Source organism: Pan troglodytes, chromosome 17 (assembly GCF_028858775.2).
Source record: "Pan troglodytes isolate AG18354 chromosome 17, NHGRI_mPanTro3-v2.0_pri, whole genome shotgun sequence".
NCBI classification, from domain to species: Eukaryota; Metazoa; Chordata; class Mammalia; order Primates; family Hominidae; genus Pan; species Pan troglodytes.
The window spans coordinates 86,432,455-86,457,051 of NC_072415.2; the positions used below are offsets into that span (position 1 = coordinate 86,432,455).

The 24,597-nt window shown below is 52.0% G+C and overlaps 1 protein-coding gene across 28 annotated transcripts in view; it reads right to left on the reverse strand.

Annotated features, from left to right (window-relative positions):
- ZNF516 (zinc finger protein 516) overlaps positions 1 to 24,597 on the reverse strand; it is a 135,624-nt gene that overhangs the window by 12,571 nt on the left and 98,456 nt on the right. For 18 of the 28 annotated variants that reach the window (XM_016933921.4, XM_063795882.1, XM_063795876.1 and 15 more), the window contains 2 exons: positions 7,983 to 9,431; positions 625 to 729 (listed from right to left, as the gene is read on the reverse strand). In XM_016933921.4, coding sequence (XP_016789410.4) covers positions 625 to 729; positions 7,983 to 9,431 — 1,554 coding nt within the window. Of the gene's footprint in view, positions 1 to 36; positions 290 to 624; positions 730 to 7,982; positions 9,432 to 24,597 lie in introns of all 28 variants that reach the window. The other 10 variants (XM_016933916.4, XM_016933912.4, XM_016933915.4 and 7 more) reach the window with 2 other exon arrangements.

Sequence of the window (24,597 nt, forward strand, 5' to 3'; positions counted from 1 at the left end):
TGTGTGTGTAAGGGACCCTCTTCTTGCATTACTTACCACTCGGCCTGTGTCATCTTGCATCAGACCAGCTTCTGTGTGCATCCTTCACACTCCTGATAGAGAACCCCGTCTCCCTGTCTCTCTAATGCCCCTGCGCCGTCCTGACAGTTTCCAGCCCGATCAGGTGCAAGCTCTCTACGTAAGGGCTGAGGGATTTTGCAGTACATCCTGCGTGGTCCAAAGGGGCCCGGGTGTATCCCACGGAGTCCAGTCAGTGCCAGTGAGGACACAAAACCAAGCCTACGCTGTGCTAAAAGGGTGCTTTGATTAAATGTGTGCTGGTGGCAATGCCATTCATTAGCATATTCATTTCTGAGGAGTCAGTTACTCTCTAATTAAAACGGAACATTTGCAAACAGGCTTATCTCAAATTAAACCACATGGCACACGGACACCAAAAAAACCCATTTCAGGTGTGGAGTGGGGGCGGCCTGTATACGATCCCGGAGGCAGATGGCAGGCCCCCCGCCGCCTGGTAGGGGCTGAAATCTCAGTATCTCCCTCGCTGCGGATGGTCAAGCCACTGACAGAAGAGACCCCTCTTCCTCTGCTCCCCTTGGGGATAGCTGGGCAGGAGGGCGATACCTGAGTGTGCCCGCATGTGGGCCCTGAGGTGGCCGGGCTGGTGGAAGCTCTTTCCGCACTCGATGCAGACGAACTCTCCTGGCCGGGCCTGCGTCCGGAGTGTCCCTGCGGTGGCGAGGTGGTGGCGGTGGCAGGGCCGTGGTGGGGTTGGCGTGGAGGTGAGGAGGCAGGAGAGCGAGGGGGAAGCGAGAGGAAAACATCATTAGTCTGTCTAATGTGTCACCATGTGAGGCTCCCTTCAGGCCCTGGTGACAACTGTCAGCCTTCATCTCGGCTCTGCTGACAGGCCAGGCACTCTCAGGACTGCAAGGATGCATAAATTACAACGAATTAAAAGCCACTCCCCAGGACAGGAGGCGCCCACCAGGCAGCACGTCGGGCTGTGCAGCTCCGAGCATCTGCAGGCTGGGCACAGCCATCACCCGGCTCTGTCAAGCAGCACATCCGGCAAATCAGAGTGACACCGGCGTGACAGAGATGAGGCTCATGGAAAATAGGAAGTGAGCGGGACCAGAGCCCACCGTGACCCGGCCGCGATCCTGGGAGACCCACGCAGAGTGAGTGCGGCCACAGGGTGGCCCCGCCTCTGGCCCTCTCTCCTGCCTGCCTGGGCAGCTCTGAGGCCCCGGCCCCCAGAAGGGAGGGGACACGTACAACCACCAGGCAGCAGGCCTCCAAGGTGGGTGCACCTGCTGGCCATCGGCAAAGGGGGGAAGTCCCCAAGTCCCACCTTTTCCCCAAAGATCATGCCACATCCCTGCACTCAAAGGCCGGGCTTTGTGTTTCCTTCTGATCCAAAAAGCCACACGACTTTGATTAGAAAGGGATGCAGAGAGTGTTTATTTGTCTGCACACCTTTTCTCTCTGAAGAAAAGGCTTGATTTCCATGTGCTGGCAGCTCCAAAGAAATTTCTCTGGCTGGGAGAGTCACTGTTATGCGCAATAGTAACTCAACTCAGTAGGAAAAAAAAAAAAAAACAGAAATAATAACTATAAAAAGTTACACCTGTTGCAGTAATTTTTTAAAACACTGCTTTATGCAGCTGAGTTTTTATGTATCTAAAGGCTGACACCTGAGTGTGAACAGCAAATGAAGAGAATGACAAAAGGCACCTTAGTCACATTGGTTGAAAACAAACCTTCAATATTGTTTCTCTTACCCTAATTCAGAGTAGCTCAATAGGTAAAAACATAAAATCATGTTTACACTATAGATCATGTTTATGGAAATAAGAAATGCATGAACTGTGAGGCACATCTTGTCAAATTTCTTATGACAAATCATTAACATGAATCAGAGAAATTCAACAACTTAGCCACCGACTACTCAATATTCCCATTGCCTTACATATACAAAAGGAATAAGAAGAAACATTTCAACCAACACTCAAGTTAACAGGGGCCAGGTGCGGTGGCTCACGCCTGTAATCCCAGCACTTTGAGAGGCCAAAGAGGGAGGATCACTTGAGCCCAGGAGTTCAAGACCAGCCTGGGCAACAGAGTGAGAGACCTCATCTCTACTAAAAATGTAAAAGCTATCCAGGCGAGTGGTGCATGCCTATGCTTCTAGCTACTCGGGAGGCTAAGGTGGGAGGATCACTTGAGCTCAGAAGGTCAAGGCTGCAGTGAGTTGAGATCACACCACTGCACTCCAGCCTAGGTGATAGAGTGAGATTCTGTCTTGAATGAAAGAAAGAAAAGAAAGAGGAAAAAGAAAAAGAACAGAAGAGAGAAGAAGCAAAGAGAAGAGAAGAAGAAAAGAGGAGAGGGGAGGGGAGAGGAGGGAAGAGGAGGGGAGGGGAGGGGAAAGGAGGGGAGACAGGAGAGGAGAAAAGGGAAGGAGGGAAAGAGAAGGGGAGAAAGAAAAGAAGGAAGGAAAGAAAAGGAAGGAAAGGAAAGAAAGAAAAGAGATTTTTAAGCTATTTTGTTCCCCCATTCATTTGCATTAGAAACACCACCCAGTGGAGCTCCTAGGAAATGAATTTCTGAATACTCTGGTTGTCTGGATTTTCCCAGGTACAATCTAGCTGCTTCCACAGGTGGAATCTGACCGCGCCTACACACAATACTAACGATGACGACGTGCAATGTCATCTGTGTCTAACATTCACAACTTTCAAAAACTAAGTCATTATTCTTTTTTCAAGTAATTATTGTAGCTATTTCCTATCCAAATGAGCAGAGAAAACATGGATAGCCCTCCCACTCATCCGTGCTTATTTCCTTGAATTAAGGGTGCATGAGCACGCGTGCACACACACTCACGCAGGCATACACGCTCACAAGTGCACGCACACATATGAGTTTCCCACACATCTCACCATATCACTTTCTCTTTACTTTTTAAAGACAGGGCACTTGCCCTTATGGCCAATAATATTATGCCCAAGCTACAACATTCCGAGTGAATCACAAAGGTTATAAACTTCATTTGAACCGAAGACCACCTGGTAAGCACGCAGCTCAAATGTTCTCACCTAGAAATTCAAGTTGTGTTTGGAAAGTGGACTTAACGGTCAAAGAAAAAGGCCTGGCCAACTTCAGAGAGGGACACCCAGCCCTGCTACGTTGCGTGTCATTATGTGGTGCTGTGCTATCCATAGAGAAAGAGGAGATGAAAAAGATTCTACAAAGAGAGATCAAACTGCAAGAAAGCACAAAGCTTTCATCACCACAATATGAAGGCCTCCTTGGTATAAATGACTTTTTTTAGGTCCCAATAAGAAATACCATCTATTTTATCTGGAATTATTTTATTAGCTTCAAATTTTATTCTAAGATTCATAGTATCAGATTATCTAGGCTGGCCATAAGGTCTGAAAACACAGATCATGTATTATTTTATTACTGTTGTAGCAATAAGTCATTTATGTTCTATTCCTGTATGTTTATACACTTGGCAGTCACACTGTACAATGATTACAGAAAATGTAGTGGGTTTTTCTTCTTAAATGGTCAGGGAGTCCCTAAAGGAGGTAGGCAATAGTTCTTTCCTTCCTGTTTGGGTACAGTTTTTAGACTCTTCATATCTACAGAAACATCACCCAAACACATGTGGGGGGCGGGGAAGTCTTTGAGACTTCCGTTTCCTAACTTCAGAATAAAACCTGTCTTAGAAGCATCCTCCAATAGCAACATTCTCTGTATAAATGGAACATGTCCACTGCAAAATCACAGAATCACACTTCTAGCACCCACAACTATTGCATGTACACGTGAGATGACTTCCTATTCTCTGAGACCATTCTCCTCTATATATTTCTACCTCCCCAAACTACAAAATGATGCTACAGCAATAGGGGTAATCAATGACCACTCACAGGGAAGTTGTGATCTTTACAGCTGCAGACGACACCCACCTAGCAGACACGTAACAAACACATGGGGTGAGAAGAGAAGACCAGAAAGCACAGATACACTTGTATAATAAGACACGTCAAAAAGATCAATTTGACCAAGGAAGGAATGAAACAAGATTCTAGACTCATGACTCAAAAATCAACTACAGGTACACCACAAAAAAGAAACAGCTGAACAGAAACAAGTGGAAGAAAAAAGCCCTAAGAAAGTGTAGTTACTCCAGTATTCAGCAACACTCAAAAAAGGAAATCCAGGCTGCACAGATTTCCTGGGCTGCGGTAACAGAAATCGAGTTTCTGTAACAGGAAACATGAGTGTTCTGTTCACCTTTCCAATAGTCTGACCACACCAAGGCTGCTGGGTTTCCTTCTGGCTACAACACTTTAAGGGCGTCAAAAACAAACATTCAAGTAAGGAGAAAGGAAATGCGGAAGGTCCCAGAGACCAAATAGAGGATGGATGTGAAGGTCCTGGACACCAGGTAGAGAGTGCACAGGGAAGGCCCCGGAGACCAGGTAAAAGGATGGACACAGAAGGCCCCAGAGACCAGGTAGAGAGTGGACGTGAAGGCCCCAGAGACCAGGTAGACAATGGATGGGGAAGGTCCCAGAGACCAGGCAGAGGATGGATGGGTAGGTCCCGGAGACCAGGTAGAGGATGGACAGGGAAAGCCCTGGATACCAGGTAGAGGATGGACGCAGAAGGTCCTGGAGATCAGGTAGAGGATGGACACAGAAGGTCCCGGAGACCAGGGAGAGGATGGACCCAGAAGGTCCTGGGGACCAGGTCTCTTGTCCTGGGAGACCTGGGAAGGCCCAAGATGGGAAGGCCCAAGAGACCAGGTAGAGGATGGATGGGAAGGCCCTGAAGACCAGGTAGAGGATGTATGGGTAGGCCCCGAAGACCAGGTAGAAGATGGACACAGAAGGTCCCAGAGACCAGGTAGAGGATGGACACAGAAGGTCCTGGGGACCAGGTAGAGGATGGATGGGAAGGCCCAAGAGACCAGGTAGAGGATGGATGGGAAGGCCCAAGAGACCAAGTAGAGGATGGATGGGAAGGCCCAAGAGACCAGGTAGAGGATGGATAGGAAGGCCCCGAAGACCAGGTAGAAGATGGACACGGAAGGTCCCGGAGACCAGGTAGAGGATAGATGGGTAGGCCCAAGAGACCAGGTAGAGGATGGATGCAGAACAGGGATGCTGGGTCCAGGAAAGGCAAGAGGGAAATGTCTGAAGCCTTAAAGAACTATGACATAGAAGAGTTCTCAACTTGTTCTGACAGCTTCAACACAGAGACCTGTAGGCAAGGGAAGTTCACCAAAGCTAGGGGCCCAGGAGGTGCCGAGCCCCCTCACCGGAGGCGTCCCATTTGGAGATGCTCGGCACTTCTCAGGTGCACTGACCGAGTATCTAAACAGGCTGACCTCAGGTACTCTATACCCGGGAAGCCAGGATCCTAATAATGCACCTACTAACAGGTGTATTTTAAGACCAAAAAGGTGAGAGCACTTCCCTGAAGAAACCCAATTTAGAGTACACTCAGAAACCCTAAATTTGCTGACTCACACTATGTCTCAATGTGTACCTTAGAAGAATAAATAACCCAAGATGAGTGCATGTACTTTGTGACTAGTATTTTTCACACATGAAAGATAAATATTTAACCTCTTTCAAAAAAAAAAAAAGGCCTTAGAACCATTTATTTTTTAAAATGTCTGTAAGAAAAGAGAAAATACTTGAGACTATTTTGGACTTCAAATTCTATCATCTAAAATTTCAAAACCTGACCTTAAAACTCACTTCTACTTTCTTAGAAACAGCAACTACGCCACCCACAGGGCAGCTCAAAAGCCTTTAAAAACTGGGGACGCCACTTTCCAGGTGTGAGCTGGCAGGTTTAGAACCTAGGGTGCACGCAGGCTGGAGGGCATGATTAATTAAATTATGAGTCCGCTGGATCAAGTGGGCGTCAAACCCCCCTTGCTCTGCTGGGAGGCGGCCACCGGGGGAAGGACACGGCGGGCCAGGTGCAGCTGGGAACACCCAGCATCCACAACAGCGCAGCCCTCACCACTCAGCCTTCTCTGCTTTGTCTTCCAAGAAAACCCACATCTCCAGAAGTGAGGCTGGCATCACATCAAAAGGCCACCAACAAACTTGTTTTCCACTTAGCAGCAAATAATCTACGTGACTGGGAAACCCTGCTGAGGCTGAGGGAACTCGCTCACTGTAACTGAACGTGGAGAAAGTCAAACCATCAATCCACATGGCACTGCGCCGCGCCTCCCACCCACGACAGCCTCCTCAGGTTACACCGTCCACCCAGAGCACATGGGCGGGGAGAAGAGATGAGGATCTAAGACCATGCCTCAGGGACTCAGTGGACCATGCCCACTCCTGAGTCACACCTCAAGCCAACGTGAATGACGAGACCCTCGGGTGTCCAGGCCGACGGCCTCATCCTAAAAAGTTCACAAGCGCTCAGCGGGCTCTTCAAAGCAGGAATGTAACAAGGTTGGCTGGAGTAAGGCCTTTGCCAGCAAATCTGTAAGAGGGGCAGCAGGCCTGTGATGTCTCCTACTGGAAAACACCTTGGGTGGGCATCCCTCATGCCAAGACAGCCCTGCCAGGCCATGGATCTAGGCAGGCTCTGAAACCCCGGCCTAAGCCAGGAGCTCAGCAGGTGACCCCAGCACCCACTGGGACACTGTCCCACGGTGGATTCGGGGAGGCTGTCTGCTGATATCTCCCAGACCCAGAACCATGCCCCTGACAGTCCTGCCAGCTGCCTGGAGTTTGCAGCCCTGGATCTCAGATGTTCTAATGGTAACTACTTTAAGAAACCGCAGGCTTACAAGATTTTTTTTTTTTTTTTTTGAGATGGAGTCTCACTCTGTCACCCAGGCTGGAGTGCAGTGGCACGATCTCTACTCACTGCAACCTCCGACTCCTGGGTTCAAGCAATTCTCCTGCCTCAGCCTCCCGAGTAGCTGGGATTACAGGTGCACACCACCATGCCTGGCTAATTTTTGTGTTTTTAGCAGAGATGGTGTCTCTCACTATATTGACCAGGCTGGTCTTGAACTCCTGACGTCGTGATCCGCCCACCTCGGCCTCCCAAAGTGCATGGATTACAGGCGTTGAGCCACCATGCCCAGCCACGACAAACAATTCTATTGAAGAACGGTTAGGACTTCCCAGGCAATGAACTGAGAGACTCTGTTTTGTTTTGATTTTTAACAGAACTTAGGTTTGTGTTCTGGACGTTAAGTGAGAGTGACCTTCAATTATGTTCCAGAACGGGGCACCGCATGCAGTGCGCGTGCCGGAGGAGCAGGAGGAAAGCCAGCAACTGCTTCTCAGTGTTACTATCAAATAGCAATACTAAAGCAGAGGGAGAAGCGAAGATAACCTTTTCCAAGTATTTTTTTCAGGAATTTTTGCACAAATCCCATTCTCCAGACTTTATATGGTACATCGATCCTCTGCAAAGCTTTGCTTACTAATACCAGAGGACTAATTAGGTGTTTTTTTAATTACAGATGAATAAAAATAAAACAATACATTAAATGAATATTCTTGTCTTTTGAGAGACAGGACAATGAACATCTACGGATTCTGTTTAAAATGACAAACAAGTGAAGTGCAATCACGTCTGCCTGCTCCTGCGGAATGTCGGAGTGGAGGAAATGTCCTCTCAGCAGGAGGGAAGCCGTGCAGGGCTTGCAACCCCCTCCCAGGGCCAACATGCAGAGGGCCACCAACCCCAGGCAGGCATTCCCCAGCAGGGCAGAACGTGGAGCCTGGGAGAGCTGTTCCCATCTGCTGTGCTCCTGGGCCAGGGCAAGGGAGCGGCTCTCAGCTCAGCAGTGGGATGGGGCCGGCTGGCTCTGTCCTCAGGGACATGGACAGGCAGGTGCGCAGCAGCCCTGGCCTTCCGGGGGTGGTTCTGGGGGTCACATGTGGCCTGGGGAAGAGAGGGCCCACACATCTTACCTCTGTGCTCCAGCCCAGGGCCGCTGACACCCCATCCCTGGTAGAGGGTCGCAAAGTCCTTTGGAATGTACGTCTTAAAGATGTTGAGGATGTCTAAGCGCTTCTCATGCCCCTCGGCCACCGGCTCCTGTTTGATGGAGTGTAGGACGGGGGGCGCCCCAGCCACGCCGGGCTGGGCCTGCAAGGCCGCGTCGCCCCTGGACCCCGCAGCACAGGTGGCCAGAGTCCTCAGCTCCTGGGCTGCCTTCGAGGGGGGCTCGCGGGGAGGTAGAGGAGGAGCGCCCCCTTCGCCCTTTGCAGGAGGTGGACCCTGAGGCTGAGCACTGAATTTGGCTTTCAGGGAGTCCGGGGCACTGTGCTTATTTGTGGGGGCAAAGCCAGCCCCCGCTGGGGGGACCCCAAACTTCTCCACAGGCTTGCTGTTCGCCGAGGGCTGCGCGCCAGCCCGGGTGATGACGGTGGGCGTAGGGGTGGCGCTCCTGCTGAAGCCCCCGCCACCCGGGGCAGGCACCGGTTTGGAGCTAGCCTCCTGCCTGGGCTTGGCCAGGGGCCCCTGTGTGGCCGCGCCATGTGGCTCCTGGCCGTGACAAGGTTTGGTCTGTCGATACCCGTCAGGGCCGGGCGCCCACAGAGCGCAGGGACCTCCGGAATGGCTCTCCTTATTCTTAGGCATGCTAGCGGCTTTTGTGACCACTCCCAGGGGCGAAGAGCCACTTTTGGACCCCGGCATCCCCCCTGGCACCTGAGTGCGGGTGAACCGAGCAAGGAGCAAAGGCTGGCATTCTTTGCCACCGAGGGCAGGTGGGGGGCCCGTGCGTCCGCTCCGGGAAAGGAAAACCAAATTGCTTCTGATGCTTTTGTAACCATTGGGCTGAATCCACGGGGGAGCCACGGAGTTGCAGCTGACGCGGTGCCAGATGCGTTTGTGCATCCACAGGACCTCGGGGTAGTAGGTCTTGTGGCTGCAGTAAGGACACGGGTAAATGACTAAAGCCGCCTGCAGGGAGGAGGCCGTCTCCTTATTGCTGGGGTCATCCCGCGTCGACCTCGCACTTAAATCTAGCGGCATGAGGTCTGGGGCCAGCGCCCGCTTCCCTCCCCCAGAGTGTTCCTTGTTGTGCAAATCGGACAGCTTTTCTGCAGGGTGACCCGTCTGGCCCTCCGCTCCCGTACTGGAAGGGAACTCCACACCATCACCAGGGACGGGCACCTCCTGCTTGGGTTGAAATGCTGGCATCTTTAAGTCCATAGAAAATCTGTGCTGCTCTTGCCTTCTAGAAGTCTCTCTGCTACTGTTTTCAAGTATGGACACAGAAGCTGCGATCCCTGCCTTGGACTCGCCGGTGTCTCTTTCCGAGGCGTTATCTCCCAGCTTGTGACTCTGGTCTCCATTGGAGAGCTCGGTCGAAGTCACCTCTTCGGAAAAGCAGCAGTGGCGCGGCCGTCCCCCTAGAGGAGGCAAAATATGAAACGGGAAGTTACCATTTCTCATCAGAACACAGCAAGACACACGGTGCATACAGCTACAGCATGTTCCAAGCCATCTGTCTTCAGCAGGAGAAGCCACCCTTGAGTCTGGGTGGCTCTTAGAAAACCCATGAGGAGCCACCCAGACAAGAACAAAAGGGGGTGAGTCAGGCAGGACTTCTTTTCTCAATTTAAATGACCTGAAAGATCACAGGGAAAAAATACAATAGCAGTGGTGTATCCAGTTACATGTAACGACGCCGTCCCTAGTTAACAGAGGGTGACTGGTATATTAAAACTCGGGAAAAAAATTAATTATTCACAGCAGTATAAGGTTTGTATGACTTTCGAGGAACTCTACATTTAGGGCTCTTGTGGAATCTTCACAATCATTCATTGCAGGGTAAGAAAACCAGAGAAGTTGGGTGGAGCCCACAGTCACAGAAGCAGGCTTGGGCAACAGCTTACTCTGTCCAAAGGACCCCGGTGTCTGCCTCCGAAACCACTGGGCTACCGACCACCTCCCGCCTCAGCCATAGGGCTCCCTCCCTACGCATCTCTCCTGTGAGGTCAATTCTCAAGCCCAAAACCCTGATGCCCCAAGGTCCCCCAGAGGCCGGTGAGCAAAGGCAGCCATGCTATCCACCTCCATGCCGCCACCTGCCGGCTGCCCAGGAGAACTGAGCCCGGGGTTCCGCCCCTCAAGCTCTGCGCCCCTGATGGTCGGACCTTGACAGAGAGCGTGTCTGAGCCACAGTCTGGGATGAACTCTGCGGTGGGGAGGGATGGTGTGGTCAGAACCCTCCCACTTTACCCAAGGAACGCGTGAGACAGGGAGAAACACAGCCGAGGTGTGGGCTGGGCTCGGAGGTTTTAAGGCTTTTCCAAAGTCAGAAGAGACTGTACTGCAAGTGGACACAACACGGATTAACAAAAATTCGGTTTTATGTTTTGCATTTACGGCCTTGGGTTTATGTAAATCTAGACATCGAAACAGGGCAGGAGTACAGATGTTTCCGGATATCTTAAAACTCTCTGAACTACAAAACACAGGATTCTTCACCACCCAGCCGCCATCTGCAGTCCCTTACAGCCATGTCTCAGTATGATAAGGCCCCAAGTTCTTGGTTTTCAAATAAGATTTTCAGAGATTTTTAACATTCAGTAAAATGGAGGGATCTGCTAACTCAGCATGTTCCTTTAAAATGTTCTAAGTGTATATTTGGAGATAACACTTAGGAATCCCAACAAACTGGTAACAAATCCATTCCAAGGGGTTCTTCATCAGGGTGAGACAGCGCCTGTCACTGAAGGCACTTGCCCAGATCTGAGGGACACGGTAACAAATGCTGGTTTTCAATCAGCGGGCAGTTAGTGCGCAATTCATACGCCGTGTTAAAGGACTTGTCCATGTAAAAAATGCCAGCAGTTAAGGGCTGATCAGCAGAACTGGTGCGGAGATGAGACAAAGGAAGAAAAAACTATCCAACTCCTACCGGCTCCTAAAGGCTAATATTTAAATAAAGTCAAGGCTGGACACAGTGGCTTATGCCTGCAATCCCAGCACTATGGGGGGCTGAGGCGGGTGGGTCACCTGAGGTCAGGAGTTCAAGACCAGCCTGGCCAACGTGGTGAAATCCCGTCTCTGCTAAAAATGCAAAAATTAGCCAGGCGTGGTGGTACGCGCCTGAAGTCCCAGCTACTCTGGAGGCTGAGGCAGGAGAATCGCTTGAACCCAGGAGGTGGAGGTTGCAGTGAGCTGACATCACGCCACTGCACTCCAGCCTGGGCAACAGAGCAAGACTCCATCTTAAAAAATAACAGTAATAATGATAATAAAATAAATTTTAAAATAAAAAATAAATCAATGAAGTCAGGTATGTGAGTCTGTTGTATGCACACAGTGGTATGAGAAAGGAGACTGGGCAGTGCTAGGATGCACCACGGATAAAAACATGGAATTAGGTATTCGAAAGAGGAAACGTTAGCCTTTGTTTAAGTCAGACTGGTGCTCAGTACGTTCGACTCATTTCTAAATATTCGAAAAAGGCAACATCCGGCAGGGAGAGATCTAGTTTTCCCTGCAGTAAAGGAATACAGATTTCTGAACACACATGTCCAAGACTACTAGTGGAGTCTGTCAGTGTAAACAATGCGGCTGTGTCATCGGCCCCTGTACATCTGTGGGGTTTTCAAAGCACGACTGTCGAGGCTTCCAAAATGTTCCCCAAAAGGATCATAAAACATCACCTAGAACTTCCAGTACCTCTGACCAAGACACTGAGTAATAAACTAAAAGTGAATAATCTAGCCAGGCACAGTGGCTCAGACCCATAATCCCAGCACTTTGGGAGGCCGAGGCGGGCAGATCACTTGGGGCCAGGAGTTCGAGACCAGCCTGGCCAACATGGCAAAATGCTGTCTCTACTAAAAACACAAAAATTAGCTGGGCATGGTGGCCAGCACCTGTAATACCAGCACTTTGGGAAGCCAAGGAGAGCGGATCATTTGGGATCAGGAGTTTGAGGACAGCCTGGCCAACATGGCAAAACCTCGTCTCTACTAAAAATACAAAAATTAGCCAAGCGTGGTGGCATGCACCTCTAATCCCGAGGCTGAGGCAGGAGATTCCCTTGAACCCTGGAGGGGGAGGCTGCAGTGAGCCGAGATGGCGCCACTGCACTCCAGCCTGGGCAACAGAGCAAGACTCTGTCTCAAAAAAAAAAAAAAAAAAAGCGAATGGTCTAGCCCAAGTTATCGAAGTCACCGGTCGAGAGTGAACGGCAAAATGCCTCTGGAACACACAGACCCTGCACAGAGTCCCAAGCCACCCCAGGAGGGCGGGAGAGAAGCATGACCACGAGTGGAGGGGCAGGGGGCAGGAAACTGAAGCTATTCGCAGAAGCAGCTGATGATCAGAAAGACTGAACAGCTTTCCAAGGACCTACTTCCTTTCCAAGGAAGAAAACACGTGGCTAACTGGAGAGGCGCAGGATCCTCAGCAACAAGGAACCAAGCACCTTCTCAGCCAGGGACCCAGAACCCTCCTTCCCCACCAGGCACCTTCTCAGCCAGGGACCCAGGACCCTCTTCCCCACACCAGGCACCTTCTCAGCCAGGGACCCAGGACCCTCTTCCCCACCAGGCACCTTCTCAGCCAGGGACCCAGGACCCTCTTCCCCACCAGGCACCTTCTCAGCCAGGGACCCAGGACCCTCTTCCCCACCAGGCACCTTCTCAGCCAAGGACCCAGGACCCTCTTCCCCACCAGGCACCTTCTCAGCCAGGGACCCAGGACCCTCTTCCCCACCAGGCACCTTCTCAGCCAGGGACCCAGGACCCTCTTCCCCGGACCCTCTTCTGACCGAGGTTTCTTCATTACAGGATCAGGGCCACTGAAACAGCAAAAGCCTCTAGTGAGCTCCTGATCAGGCCTCAGGCCTTGGTGTGCAGAGAGGCGCAGGCCCAAGCGCTCCCCGCATTCATCATCAGTAAGCCACAGAACAGACGGCTTCGCCCCTCGTCCCCGGCTCCTGGACCCAGTGCTGTTGGTTGACAAGGGCCCTCCAGGGGCCTCCAATCACGGGAATAAACTACTGCCAAGTCCAGTGGGCCTGGCAAAGTGCTGCCACGTGACACAGCCAAGGTTTCCTTACTGCCAAGGTTTCGTTACAGCCAGGTCAAAACAAAACTAAGACGAGGGGCCTCCCAGGCGGCCCAAGGGGACCACGACACCCATCCGCTGTTCTCAGGTTCCTGAGTGCCATTCTGACTTTTTCATTTATCCCTTTTCTACACTCCCCATTCTCGTGTGCACTCCATCTACTGCACATGCGAGGTGAACCTCCCAGAGAAATTAAACGCCACCACTGGCAATCAGACCTCCCCAGGACACCCCCTACAGGTGGCAGCAGGCACAGGACACACCCGTGCCCCCTCCACGGCCCCCACGCCCCCACCAGGGCCCACATGCCTTCCTCCACAGCCCCCACCCCTCCCTCCACCACCCCCACCCCTCCCTCCACGGCTCTCACGTCCCCTCCACGGCTCCGACACCCCCACCACGGCCCACACACCTTTCTCCTTAGCCCCCACCACTCCCTCCACGGTTCTCACGCCCCCTCCATGGCTCCCACCCCTCCCTCCACGGTTCTCACGCCCCCTCCATGGCTCCCACCCCTCCCTCCACGGTTCTCACGCCCCCTCCACGCCCCCCACGCCCCCACCACGACCCGCACACCTTTCTCCATGGCTCCCACACCCCCTCCACAGTTCTCACGCCCCCTCCACGAACCCCATGCCCCCTCCGTGGTTCCACACATCCCCTCCATGGCCCCCAAACTCCCTCTCCACAGCTCCCACCCCCCACCCCCCCTACAATTGGGACCTGGCGTAGGTGGCTTTTGATGTTTCGGTGGCCCTGATCCTGAAACGGAAGAACTCGGCTAGAGAAGTGTCCGGGGAGGGGGCTCCAGCTCCCTGGTTGAGGAAATGCCTGGTTCCGTGGCTCCCATGCCACACAGGGAGAAGGTCTGCAGGAAAAAGCACTTCTGCTCCTCAGTCCCCACCAGTCTGACAGCCCCTGGGTGGCAGTGCTCACCAGGCACTTTATTAGAATTGAAGGAAAGAGAACGGTGCTGATTTGAGCACGGCGTGGCCCTGCATAGATGGCTGCCTCTAACGCTGACCGCAGTGCCGAGGGCACACACCAGAGAGGCAAGGCTGGCTCAGAAAGGCCTGGCAGCGGCCCTGTGCAGAGGGAGCAGGATCTCCAACACTCACCCCATGCTCTCCGGGTGCACGGAAGCACGTGCCAGGAGGAGGCAGCCGGGTCTGAGCAGCCCTAGAGAAGGCGCATGTCGCTCCCAACCCCACGAGTGTGCACACGCGTGCCACAGACGGTGACTATGGCTGCTCTGTCCTCGGCTCAAACACACCAGGGGCTCCCGGGTTCCTTTCTAAGCAGGACCTTCCTAGATGTGTCTTGGAAACACAAACATGGATTAGGTCTTGGGTGACTCCACTGCGTCCCAAGCTGGCCCTGGCCTGGCTGGTGCCGCACACCGCGGACAAGCATGTTTCACACGGGGCCCAGGGAGTGGCAGACTTGCACTGTCTGAAGTCTCTGAGGCAACATCTTCAACACATACAACCGCCCTCAAAAGCACAGAAATGCGGTGAGGGCACTTTGTATAAAGTTACCCCCCTTTCACTTAAAATATTTTTTATTACTGTAGTAAAATATACATAACAAAAAAGTCTGCAGCCACGCTGAGGCGCTCCCCTTCCGCGCTTATGGCTGCTCTGGGGCTGCCTGTTCGTCTTGTTTTCGGTTTTCCATGGGTGTTTAAAGCACTTCATTCTCAGTGCACATTTGTGCCTCTTTTCTTCTTTGAAAAATAAACAGGACCCCAGAAGCGCCCTGCTGGCTGTCACTCCAGGAGGGGCAATGGGCAGCAAGCATGGGTCTGCGCCCAGCTCTGGTGATGCTGAAGAACCAGGCCCTGCACCTAGGGTGCTGCTGCACCAGCCCCCCGGGAGCTGTACCCTCATGGGAGCGGTTGCCTCACTCCTCCTCCCAGGCAGCCCACCTGCAGGGGGTAGCGCCGGCCCCGGTGCCAGGACCCTCGTGGCCCCCTGTGCACTGAGAGCTCATCCTGCGGCCAGTTTCCTGAGCTGCTATTCCTACAAAGCGGCCCTTCCAAAAACCAACTTCCTCCTGAAACGCATCCCCATGCTCTCTCTGCAAGACACTTTTCTTGCCTAACCTCTTAAGTGTTTAAAATAAAGATTTTTCTCATTTCTGCCCCTCTATATTGGGCTTCGTAAAAGCCATTATTTCTTTCCACCCATAACGGATACAGTTTAGTTAATTCCGTGAACAGGAAGGGGTGTCTGCCCACCTGGCCTCTCTGGGTTTCTAAGGGAAGGTTGGGGGCCCTTGCTTGGGGATCGGGGGGCTGTGGTGTTTTGCTGGGCTGGGCTTTGTTGAACACACAGGGTGGCTGCAGGCAGGTCCCCACTCTGCACAGTTGCTGGACCCGTCTGCAGTCAAGTTCACGGCACAGCCTGAGCTCAACACCGGGGGCTCCCCCGCATATTAACAGGGAGTGAGAAGTGAATGAACAGGTAATTGCAAGCATCACATTCGTCAGTGACATCTCTGATTCAACTTTAGCCTGACAAGGAAGAGGGGATGGGAGGTGAGGGAGGAGGGAGGAAATGGCACTACTTTTATAAAGGTTAAGAAAAGGTGAAAGTTCCACAATATTAAGATTATACAGGGAAGAAAGCTTGATGCTTTTTTTAGAAGACGAATTCAGTTAAGCGACCATAATTCTAAGGAGCGTCGGGAATAAAACTTCTCACCTCCCAACCTACAAACGGCATCAGAACCACCAGAAAGAGGCCCTTTAATGAACAACTGCATGTACAGAGACTTGTATGAGGACTTTTATCTGGTTCTACATTTTTCAACCTTATCACAATGATTTCCTTTCTAATGGATGAGAGCTGGACTTTTCAAGATTTTCCAGTTCTATGACTGCCAATTTTACCCACACATGTCATTTTCATTATGCAGCCAAACATCTTAAATATTTTATTCTATAATTTCAGCAACCATCATGATGGTTCCCACAGGATGTGGTATAATTTCGGCAACCACATCCTTCCCACAGGAAAAAACCTGCCAAGGGCAGGGGGAACCCGTTACCACCCCAAATTCTCACTGGACTGATCTCTCGGCGCTGGCTGATCGGACACCTCTGATCAGCTGCCCTGAGACCAGAACCCATCGCTGGAGTCCCGGCCACCTGGGCAGGACCATGCCCCGCCCCTCTGAAGGCTCCGTCATCCACGTGGACTCTGCTCCTGGGACACAGCCACCGTGGGACGAGCCCGCAGCCCCTCTCATTTCAGCCACATCAGCTCAGGTCAGACACGTGCACAAAATTCACACTTCTTCCAGGCACCCCACCACGATCATAGAACAGGAAGAATCTTTGAAGAGACATGGCATGTCCGTGCACCACACCCAGGCCGGTTTAGTAACCCATGGAAGATTCTTACATGCCTTACACCCGCTTTGCTTTTCCAATACATTGTACGTTTGCAGGAGTGAAGGCACTGAACAGCAAGGGAGGCAGCCTGCAGGTACACCAGCACAGGCCCGCACACGCTCTGCCACTGACCTGCTGCAGACGCAGATGAGATCAATTCTGTGTGTCGTGGTAGGTTTATAAAATACAAATTGTTTTAATATATTTTATCCCAGATTTGCCAAGAAAAAAGAAAAAAAAAGTCACTCAGTCACACAAAAGCACACCAACTATATAACGTGATTTTCTTTTTTCAGAGGATTACTAAGCTGGTAATGTAGGAGACCGAAGCATGCCTGGACTTGGTCTCTCCCTGACAGTCTTGGGGACAGGAAGGAGAACACGGCTGGCTTTAGTGCACAGAGGTCAGCTGGGAGCAGGCCCAATGCCTCTGCCCAGGAGTGGCCATTCCTGAATCTGACATGGACAGGAGACAGGGAAATACTGGATAGAACAGGGCAGTTCCCTGGCAAAGGCCCCACCCTCGAGCTTGGAAACCTGTGGCCCTAAATGGGAACAGGTATTCCTGTTTTCAAACTCAAGTGTTGCTTTTGGCCCGCCATGCCTCCCTATCCTGTACCCGTAGAAACCCCAAACCCCAGGCTCCAAGAGCAGAGAAGAGCAGAAGACTGGCAGAGGGGCAGAACGGCACGGCAGAGAAGAAAAGAGAAGGAGCATCTGAACATCGAGAGGAGTATGGCTGCGGACGGTCAGAGAGGAGGTCGGCCGTGGGACAGCTGAACTCCAGGGGAAGATCATCTTCCCACTCCATCCCCTTTCCAGCTCGCCATGCATCCCCCTGAGAACCACCTCCACCACTCAATGAAATCCCTGCAATCACCATCCTTCAAAGCCTGTATGACCCGATTCTTCCTGGACACCAGACAAGGACCCAGGTACCAAGATGGCAGGGTGTAAAAGGCTGTCACCCTGACTCTCCACTGAGCTGGTTGAACACTTAGCCATCCACAGATAGCAACTGCTAAAACAGCATTAACTGTCTAGACACTACCATGGGGCCGATGCCCAAAAGCACTCACCCAGCTCCTGCACCTGCCAATCTGCTTGCTACCCCTCCTGTAAGGAGTTTGAGTGCAAATAAGCCACGCCCCTGTTGCAAGTCCCGCGAGGGGTCAGGGAACTCTCCTGTTTCAGATCCACAAGGAGGAAGGTCTCAGAGGTTGCTGCAGTGCCCGACCTCCCATGAGCCATCATGTACATTGATGACCCAGATGGAGAAAGGGAACCGGACAAGCTTACTGGAGCAGGGCTGACACTCAGAGATGAGGGAGACCAAAGCAGCACAGAGACTCAGAAGCTTTCGATGAGATGCAACAAAGGCTTGAAACTAACAAGATGAAATCCCGTAAGGAAAAACAAAGTGCAAGAAGAGAAAGTTCTGGCCACGGAAAAGACCCCAAGCTCCTAGGAGACCACGGGCTCAGTGTGAGTTACTCAGCTCAGGGTTGAGATCAAACAGAAGCATCCTCAGCAACAGCCGGGGAAGGAAGGCCCAGGACGGGGCTGGCCAAGGGTCCTCTCTTCACACTGGGCGGCAGGAGCCCAGCCTGGGCTCTGAACCATACATGGAAGAGCAGCAAATGAACAAGAGTGAGCGAGTCCAGAACAGGCCCGGGGGAGGCTTCTGGGAACCAAGTAATACGAGAATGACTGCAAGAATGTGGACGGTTCCACCCAAAACAGGCGGCTGGTGGGTTGGGCTGCCGCAAACCCCGATGTTACTCGGTGAGCACTGAATGGATGCAGGAAAATCAGTTCATCCAGGACAGCCTTGCAGGTGGCATCTGAGAATCATCTGTCAAGGTCACGAGCCACAGCTGGCAAGAACTGGTCAAGGCCAGAACCTGGCCTAAGGTCCAGGCTTCTAAGGGAGTGGCCTGCACATTCTCCAAAAAAAAAAAATCTCTGGGTGATTCTAACTGCAGCCAAGATTGAGGAGGGCTGGGTAAGATAGGACAAATAAACAGAAATCAATGAGAATGAGATTTCAGGGGAGGCCAAGGGAGAAGCGTTCAGCTGAGAAACAGCTGCCTTATAAACAGCACATCCCTCACCAACGAAAGGGGCAGGCAGAAAGCAGGAGGCAGCTCTCGGGAATTCTGCGGGGACAGACCTTCCATCCGCACGCACATGGAGGCATGATCTCCCCCTGTCAATTCTAAGGTTCTAAGTTTCGTGTACGGAAACGACCCAAAAATTGCTAACTAGACAGGAGTAATTCATTTCTTATGTACTCTTCAATGTCATTTTTTGTTCTGTTCAATTCCTTGTGACTTAGTTGATTTTTGCAGAGTTATTTTTAAGCAGTACAAAGTAGAAACACACTTCTTTAAACAAAAATGCTTTGTCATTTCTTAATCTCTACCTTTAAAAATAGCAAGCAGCTATTTCACTCTGAGGAGCGCTTACACAGCCATCACTGCCCGCAACCCTGGGACCTGAGGGGGAGATGGGTGAGTCTGGAGAAAAGGCTGTTTCCTAAGAGTCTCGTTGCTAGTCCTGCTCGGTCACATGACCTCACCTGTGGTCCCGAGCGATCATGGGCAGCACGCTGTTTTATTACATGAGGCAGTATGCCTCCCAGTTCACGCTTATTATAGCAATAATTCCAGAGCTTCTCACTCTTGGTTAAAACAAAACAGAAACACAAATGCAATACCAAGCACAAAACCATGAACATCTTTGAGTAACTGGGCTCTTCCTCCTACACAAAATGTCCTGACGGGTCCCTCAGAGTGAATCTATGGTCACGACCCGGACCCCGGAGGCCTGTGCATTGAGTACACGCTAAGGTTTTTAATACAACTGGCTTCTTTCCATTGTCTCCCCATTTTCCCACACCAGGTAGCTGGGTACTGAACACAAACTGGTCATTTTGATATGAGAGTGAGCAAATCTACCAGAAAATTACGAGCCATGAATGTCTGTAATGAAATCCACAAGGAACCATGACTGCAGTTTCTCCAGCCCCATGGCACACCTGTGTCGGGGTTTACACCAGTGGCTTTAACAACACAGCACAACACACACACCTGTTGTGGGGTGGAGCAGGTCACCCAGGGAGGCCAGTCCCAAGCCAGGAAGCAGCAGTGATGTGCCCAGGACGGCACCCGTCTCAGATGCATCCCAGCTCACCAAGGACCAGGGGATTCCAGGGAAGCACCAGGCAGGCCTTGGGTCGACGGCCAAGCAGCCCAGCTGCCAGCACCACCCACGAGTCTCCAAGTCTCCAAGGAAACAAGGGGCACAGAGCAGCCCGGGTCCCGCAGGCAGGAGGCCCATGTGGACGTCGGTCATTATCCTTTGGAGAGGAGAAGCTGGGTTTGCAAACTCAGCCTGAGCACTGCTTTCCCCAGCCAGAAGCACCGAGCGGGGGTGTGATCAAAACATGACACTTTCCGGGCTCACTGGGTGCCTGGAACCATGCCAGGAACTTCACATCCACGACCCGCCCCTCGAAACAGGTCTAGGGAGGGAAGGTCACCGTCCCATTTTGTAGATAAGAAACCTGAGGCACAAAGCAGCTTATCTAAGGCCATCAGGCTGAGAGCTCAAGCCAGCTTCAAATGCCTCTATCTCAGCACACACCCCACAGCGCTGGGCTCATTGACACTGGCAGGTGTTCCCAGATCCCAGGAGGGCCATGAGGGAAGGAAACCAGGCACAGCAGGTACGGAAGGTGGGGACACCAGGGGTCCACAGGAGGACAGAGATTGCACAAAGAAACCATTAAGGAGGGCTGTGAGATTTCGAAAAGAAAAGAGAAAATGGTATGAAGAGTCTGCACTTTAGGAAACAGGCTACAGGGTGAGTAAGTGTGAGCGTAAGGGCTCTGGCCGAGGAGGGTACTACCATAAGCATAAGCCAAACCACAACCCTAATCCTAGCACAAACCCTAGCCATAGCCGTAGCAATACACCTAACCCTAACCTAACAACTAAAATGAACACCTAATCCCAATCCTAATCCCCTCAACCCTAACTGTGAACCAACCATAACCCTAAACCGAACCGCTAACCATAACCACTAACCCTAACACTATTAACCCTAATAAAACTCTAACCCTAACCCCTTACCCAACTCTAACCCTACCCCTACACCTAACCCAACTCTAAACCTAACCCAAACACCTAACCCTAACCCAACTCTAACCCTAACCGTAACCTAACCCTAACCGCTCCCTCTGTCGCTGTGGACTTGCCCGCAGCCAGGTCCTCCTGCAAACCTGCACAGCCCCATCCCAGACACGTGACTAGGACAGGGGTCCCCAAACATGACGTACTGGCATCCTAGTAGCCCGGGCAATCACACCAGCCCTACAGAACCTGTACTAAAATACCAAATTAGAAACAGGGACTTCCACAGGTGCCCAGGCAGCCAGGTGGAAAACTGCAGACACAGAGGTCTCAGTCATCCCATGGCCCCAGCCTCATTGTGTGCTTTGGGGATAAGGCTGTTGTCTCAGCCTCACCCTGAAGGCCGGAGACCCCATCAGACAGAGACAGGCAGAGCCAGCAGGAGGAGGCCGGGCAGGTAGGCCCACAGCAGAGAGGCCACGAGAGCAGGGGAACGTGACACTCAAAGGGAGAGGGACGGCAAGGCAAACAACACCACGGTCCTCTCTGCCGCAGCTCACAACGCCGCCCCTGGCTTCCGGGGAGCACACAGCTGAAGAAGAGCCTCATTTCCGCCACCAGCGATGCCAGTCAAACCAGGGAGCCAGCGCAGACTCGGCCACTGGACCAAAGAAACACAGTACGGCCAAGGGACAGGCCTTACATCCAGGGCTCAGGGTGGCCTTTTCCTCACTGTCCCCATGAAAATGAGAAGACTTCACAGAAAGGGAAAGAAGCATCTTTTGACATAGGGAAAAAGACTCTAGGTTCCTAAATAGATGTAAGACCACAGGGAGTGTCACTAATAACAGGTTATAGTTTTACAATCTTCTGGCCAACCACAGGCTCTAGGGTTGGCAAACGGGGCTCTTCACCCAGAAGGTGACATTCACAGGGCTCAAAATATGTCCCAGGCAACACAAGTCACCCAGGAAGTAGCGCAGCCTGGGAAGCCCTTTGCACGTTCAAGAGCAGAGACCAGGAAAGCAGGAGGCCAGCTGGGAAGGCAGGTGGGAAGGTAGGTGGCCAGGTGGGGGAAAGGTGGATGGGAAGGCAGGTGGCCACGTGGGGGAAAGGTGGATGGGAAGGCAGGTGGCCACGTGGGGGAAAGGTGGATGGGAAGGCAGGTGGCCACGTGGGGGAAAGGCAGGTGGGAAGGCAGGTGGCCGGGTAGGGGAAGGGCAGGTGGGAAGACAAGTGCCCAGGTGGAGGGAGGGCAGGCGGGAAGGCAGGTGACCAGGTGGGGGAAAGGTGGATGGGAAGGCAGGTGGCCAGGCGGGAAGGCAGGTGGCCAGGTGGGGGAAAGGTGGATGGGAAGGCAGGTGGCCACGTGGGGGAAAGGCAGGTAGTCAGGTGGGAAGCCAGGTGGTCAGGTGGTGGGAAGGCAGGTGGTCAGGTGGGGGGAGGGCAGGTGGTCAGGTGGGGGGAAGGCAGGTGGTCAGGTGGGGGGAAGGCAGGTGGGAAGGCAGGTCAGAACACAGCCTCCAGGAGAGTGCTGTCCACACACAGAAACTCATTCATTGCCCAATCACCACACACGCCCTTTCTGACTGAACCACGGTTGACTGGAAGAACCGAATGATATCCCAGGTCTGCATTTTTCAAACTCAGTCCCGATTCCAACTCCTTCTGCTCTAACTAAACACATGAGTGAGCATTTGGTCATCTCAGGCCAGGCAGGAATATTGGAAACGGATGGAGCAAAGTCACAGACAAAGCCTGCATGCCTGCATGTCATGTTTTTAGGTTGTAAGGGAACAAATGTTAAACACAAGAAAGGGAATTTTGGCCCTAACCCAGCAGAGTGGGTTTCCCACACAGGCACTCCTGCCGCCGCAGGGCCTCTGTGCTCGCTGTTTCCCCCGCAATTCACAAGGCTGCACCCCGTCCTAAACGAGCATCTCCCAGACACCAAGAAAGCAAACCTCGTTTCACAGCTTTATCGCCACTATCTAGCACATCTGGCTCCTGGGAGAGAGACCATCAACAAGTATGCATTTATGGGATGAATGAGGTGAGTAGGAGTCATTTAATATCCAAGACTCACATGCAATGAGACAGTGCACAGGAAACTGCTAAAAAGCATGAAGCGCAAGATGAATTCGTTAATTCAGCAGGTATCTCTTAAGGACCTGCAAATAAGAACAGTAACGTTAAGCACAGGCAGCCTCAGGGGCAGGTACGGAATTCTGGCAGCACAGAGCACACAGCTCTTAACCCAGTTACCAACCTCGAGTGGGTGCTGAGGTGGACATCCCAGAGCTACAGTCACTGGAGTCAGTGACCACGGACAGGCTGGAGGCCACGCATTCTAGATGAGGGAGTCTCTCTCCAAAACAAGACGCACCAGCACATGCCGAGGAAATGAAACTCCAAATGACGGTAAGATAAAGCACTTCCCAAATGACGTCTCCACCCTGGTCACACTGCAGCCGGCCGTGAGGGTGGGCCAGCCGCCCTGCAGGAGCCAAGTGTTTCAGGGACAGGAACCCGCTCCTCGTCCAGCTCCCCACACCGCGAGCTTCACCGTCCGGAAGTGCGCAAAGCTGCAAGTCAAAGAGGAAGCCCTGCCTTCTCCCCAGCGTCCACGCTCCTGACCCAGAAAGTGATCCACGTACAACCTGAAGTAGGAGATTTCATTAGCAGCCCATTCTCTTAATTAAAAGCCAGATGGAATATTTGAGGTGATGGCCTCGAATGGTAGATAGTGCTCAGGGCTGACAGCAAATAGGATATTCAGGTCACTGGTTCTCCCATTCCCAGTAGCTGTGATTAGGAGATGGTCACACCCCTCCTTCACTTTCCTCTTCTTAGATGTTCCCTCTTATTTAAAAAGAAAAATCTATGAAACTAGCCCCATACAAGTATATGGGCGTGGGGAACAAATAGGTATTTGTGATATAAAAGCAAACAGCCTCTATCCAAATGACACTGGGATTTCAACCATATACGGCGCGCAGGGTCACCCTGCTCCCAAGGTGAAAGTGCATGGTGCCAGGAGCCCGACGCTGTCTCAGAACTCAGGGCCACTGCATTCAAAATCATTTCAAGATTTCAGCATTTACTGTTAATATTTGTGAATCTGTAGTAACTTTTATAACAGACATGACTAGTTAACAAAAAACTGGATTTGACAGCAAGAACATCACAGTCCTCAACAGTGTTTCTCAGAAGAAGATCCATCTATCACTTTTAACCTGTCCTGAAAGGGGGAAACTTGATGAAATCAGGCGTCCAGATTTCATCACAATTTGAATTTCTAAGACAATCAAAATGCCAGAGACTAAGAGAAAACTACATAGACATCTGGGGGGAAAAACAGCCCCTGGAAAGATATTCAAGCTGAAAGGATCCTGGCAGCAGGCAGAGTGATTCTCCAAACTGTGGAGAAGAGAGGCCGTTCCACTGAGAGTGAGAGGCCGGAGCACCGCTGTCAGACGATGTTTTTGGATATGATGTAGAAAATGCACGAGGAAAAGTTGTAGCTATAATATCCACGGGGGCTTTTCCACGAAAAAACAAGACATAAGCTGCCTGTGCAAGGGGAGCCAAAGAAATGCTGAAAACCACTGCCACAGGCTGGTGTGATCTGGAAGTTCTCCTCCTGAAACATAAAAAAATAACCAAGACAGACTCAGTGCTTCAGAGGGACACAAGGAGCACAGAAAAGCCGGGGGACACATAATTGCTTTCAGAGGCTACGCAGTTCAGAAGCAGGTGCAGCCCATCAGGAAGCCACAAACCCCTCCAGAGGCACCGAGTCGGGGAGACCCAAGCCCCAAACACCAAGGCCATGGAGTGGGAAAGTGACAGCGTGGGTCTTGCCCTCATTCTCATCAAAGGGCAGCCCCGGGCTTTCATATAGAATAATAAACGCTGCTGCCAATCGTCCAGCTCAGTCCTATGGCCAGA